General features: G+C 53.8%; 1 protein-coding gene across 1 annotated transcript in view; it reads left to right on the top strand.

Annotated features, from left to right (window-relative positions):
• The first annotated feature begins 2,828 nt into the window (after positions 1–2,828).
• The window catches only part of LOC146859298 (keratin, type I cytoskeletal 17-like), a 14,061-nt gene continuing 13,259 nt past the window's right edge, over positions 2,829–3,630 (top strand). The window contains exon 1 of the mRNA XM_085649969.1: positions 2,829–3,426. Within this exon, the coding sequence (XP_085506095.1) occupies positions 2,992–3,426 (435 nt within the window). The 5' untranslated portion in view covers positions 2,829–2,991. The remainder of the gene's footprint in view (positions 3,427–3,630) is intronic.

Raw genomic sequence — 3,630 nt, 5'->3', positions numbered from 1 at the left:
GCCTTATTGCAATAGTTAATCCTCCATGGTCGTTCAAGCTTTTTGCATTTCTTTTTGGCTTCAGCCAAATCTATATTAAACCATGGTGCGGTAGCACCCATCCTTTTCGGGGTCCTTGTGCTCCATGGTGCTATTTCATTAAGTGTCTCGGAGATCCATGAATCCAGTTGGTCATTTGCACGATTTGTGTCCTTGTCCAATCTGGGTTCTTTTTCTATTAATGCCTGAGAAGAGGAAGTGGAATTAAATTTACTCCAGATCCTTGTAGTTATTTTCTGATTGGGCTGTTACAGGATTCTCCTGTGTACGGGTATAGAAAAAGGAACTAGGTAATGGTCTGACCAAGGAATGGGACATGGAGGACCGACCGTTAATTCTTCGCAATTAGTGAAGATTGGGTCTAATATATGACCCTTTTGGTGTGTATGTGTTATGACCTTTTGAGCCAGATTAAGTATCAGCAGGTCCTTACACAGCAGATTTATTTCCTTGTCTTGCTTATTATCAAAGTGAATATTTAAGTCACCAAGCACCATAAAGTTGTTGTGTCTGAGGGCTAGAGAATGCCCCTTCCCCTGATACTGGGTCAGAGGGCTGACTCAGCTGCAGAGAATGCCCCCTTCCCTGATACTTGGTCAGAGGCATGACTCAGCTGCAGAGAATGTCCCCTTTCCCTGATACTGGGTCAGAGGCCTGACTCAGCTGCAGAGAATGCCCCCTTCCCTGATACTGGGTCAGAGGCCTGACTCAGCTGCAGAGAATGTCCCCTTTCCCTGATACTGGGTCAGAGGCCTGACTCAGCTGCAGAAAATGCCCCCTCACCTGATACTGGGTCAGAGGCCTGACTCAGCTGCAGAGAATGTCCCCTTTCCCTGATACTGGGTCAGAGGCCTGACTCAGCTGCAGAGAATGCCCCCTCCCCTGATACTGGGTCAGAGGCCTGACTCAGCTGCAGAGAATGTCCCCTTTCCCTGATACTGGGTCAGAGGACTGACTCAGCTGCAGAGAATGTCCCCTTTCCCTGATACTGGGTCAGAGGCCTGACTCAGCTGCAGAGAATGCCCCCTCCCCTGATACTGGGTCAAGAGGCCTGACTCAGCTGCAGAGAATGCCCCCTCCCCTGATACTGGGTCAGAGGGCTAACTCAGCTGCAGGGAATGTCCCCTCCCTGAATGCCCCCTCCCCTGATACTGGGTCAGAGGCCTGACTCAGCTGCAGAGAATGCCCCCTCCCATGATACTGGTCCAGAGGCCTGACTCAGCTGCAGAGAATGCCCCCTCCCCTGATACTGGGTCAGAGGGCTGTCTCGGCTCCAGAGAATGCCCCCTCCCCTGATACTGGGTCAGAGGCCCGACCCAGCAGCAGAGAATGCCCCCTCCCCTGATACTGGGTTAGAGGCCTGACTCAGCTACAGAGAATGCCCCCTCCCCTGATACTGGGTCAAGAGGCCTGACTCAGCTGCAGAGAATGCCCCCTCCCATGATACTGGTCCAGAGGCCTGACTCAGCAGCAGAGAATGCCCCCTCCCATGATACTTGTCCAGAGGCCTGACTCAGCAGCAGAGAATGCCCCCTCCCCTGATACTGGGTCAGAGGCCTGACTCAGCAGCAGAGAATGCCCCCTCCCCTGATACTGGGTCAGTGGCCTGACTCAGCTGCAGAGAATGCCCCCTCCCCTGATACTGGTCCAGAGGCCTGACTCAGCTGCAGAGAATGCCCCCTCCCCTGATACTGGGTCAGAGGCCTGACTCAACAGCAGAGAATGCCCCCTCCCCTGATACTGGGTCGGAGGCCTGACTCAGCTGCAGAGAATGCCCCTTCCCCTGATACTGGGTCAGAGTCCTGACTCAGCAGCAGAGAATGCCCCCTCCCCTGATACTGGGTTAGAGGCCTGACTCAGCAGCAGAGAATGCCCCCTCCCCTGATACTGGGTCAGAGGCCTGACTCAGCTGCAGAGAATGCCCCCTCCCCTGATACTGGGTCAGAGGCCTGACTCAGCAGCAGAGAATGCCCCCTCCCCTGATACTGGGTCAGAGACCCGACTCAGTTGCAGAGAATGCCCGCTCCCCAGATACTGGGTCAGAGGCCTGACTCAGCAGCAGAGAATGCCCCCTCCCCTGATACTGGGTCAGAGGCCTGACTCAGCAGCAGAGAATGCCCCCTCCCCTGATACTGGGTCAGAGGCCTGACTCAGCTGCAGAGAATGCCCCCTCCCCTGATACTGGGTCAGAGACCTGACTCAGCTGCAGAGAATGCCCCCTCCCCTGATACTGGGTCAGAGGCCTGACTCAGCAGCAGAGAATGTCCCCTCCCCTGATACTGGGTCAGAGGCCCGACTCAGCAGCAGAGAATGCCCCCTCCCCTGATACTGGGTCAGAGGCCTGACTCAGCAGCAGAGAATGCCCCCTCCCCGGCACGCTAGCATGACTTCCAAGTGTTGTGTCTGTGCTGAGAGCAACCAGGTAACAGCAGAAGGGAGGAGAACACGTGCAGAGAAACCAGGAAGAACAAATTGGTTAAACCAAGGAGAAATAATGACCTAATTATGCTGTAAAGATGAAAGTAAATCACATCACGGTTGGCGTCTCCCACTCCACCCTTTTCTCAACTGCCTGTCATTGCTGGATGGTAAACAGCCACGCGGCGTCCACAGCACAATCAAAATGGGGCTTCAGGAGAAAGGGACCACTCCTAACTAATGGTAATTGCTGTAGGGGGTAGGGTTTGCCCTCAGGATAGGCCAGGCCTGAGACCTGGAACACCCATGGTCCTCTCTATAAAAGGATGGATTAGCTCTCATTCGAACTCTACCACTTTCCTTGTAGGCGATTGGTGCTTGCCTCATGACTGCGGTGTCTTAGTTGTTGCAGGCGAGCAGAGTCACTGAAGATTTTTTTGGGGTGCACCTGGGAGAGTACATCATCAAAGAAGTGTATTTGGGGAATTTCCACCAGTTGGTAGATTTAAGTGTGGTGGCGGTTCTAAGTTGATAATGGCCGCTTGGCAATCCGGGTCGGGGCTCCATCATGGAGGTCTCCCTGGTGGCTACTCAAGTGGGCAACAAACTATCCCATTGAAAGGCCTGCAAAGGCACGATGGTGGTATCTCTGTGGGTGTTGGTAGCTTTGGCAGTGCTGGTGGTGGCATCAGTAGAGAGAGTTGGAGTAGCTATGGTGGTGGTGCAACAAGCAGTGGCAGAGGTTGGGGTGGCGGAGGGGATGCTCTTCTCTCTGGTGGAGAGAAGGAGACCATGCAGAACCTCAACAACCGCCTGTCCTCCTACCTGGGCAAAGTGAAGTCCCTGGAGGAGGCCAACGCCGACCTGGAGTATAAAATCAAAGAGTGGTACAAGAACAACGCCGAATGCAGCGCAGGAGGCCCCGACTGCAGCAAATACTTCAAGCAGATTCAGGAGCTTCAGAAGCAGGTAGGACTGATGCTTTGGGGAGCGCTTCCAGCCACCCTCACTTCAGAAGGTAATATATTGTGGCTTTCTTCTTTTCGCTTGACTCAGTTGAAGCTAGCAACGGTGCGCAGCAAGAGCCGAGCTGGAGTCCCCCCAGTTTCTTTCTGTAAGGTAGAAGCAGACAATGAACATGATCTGTGATCGCAGTAGGATTTGTCTTCCACG

The sequence above is a fragment of the Triturus cristatus genome, chromosome 3_2 (genome assembly GCF_964204655.1).
Source record: "Triturus cristatus chromosome 3_2, aTriCri1.1, whole genome shotgun sequence".
In the NCBI taxonomy this organism is placed as follows: Eukaryota; Metazoa; Chordata; class Amphibia; order Caudata; family Salamandridae; genus Triturus; species Triturus cristatus.
Note: the sequence above shows the minus strand (reverse complement) of the source record. Positions and strands in the feature narration are given on the sequence as shown.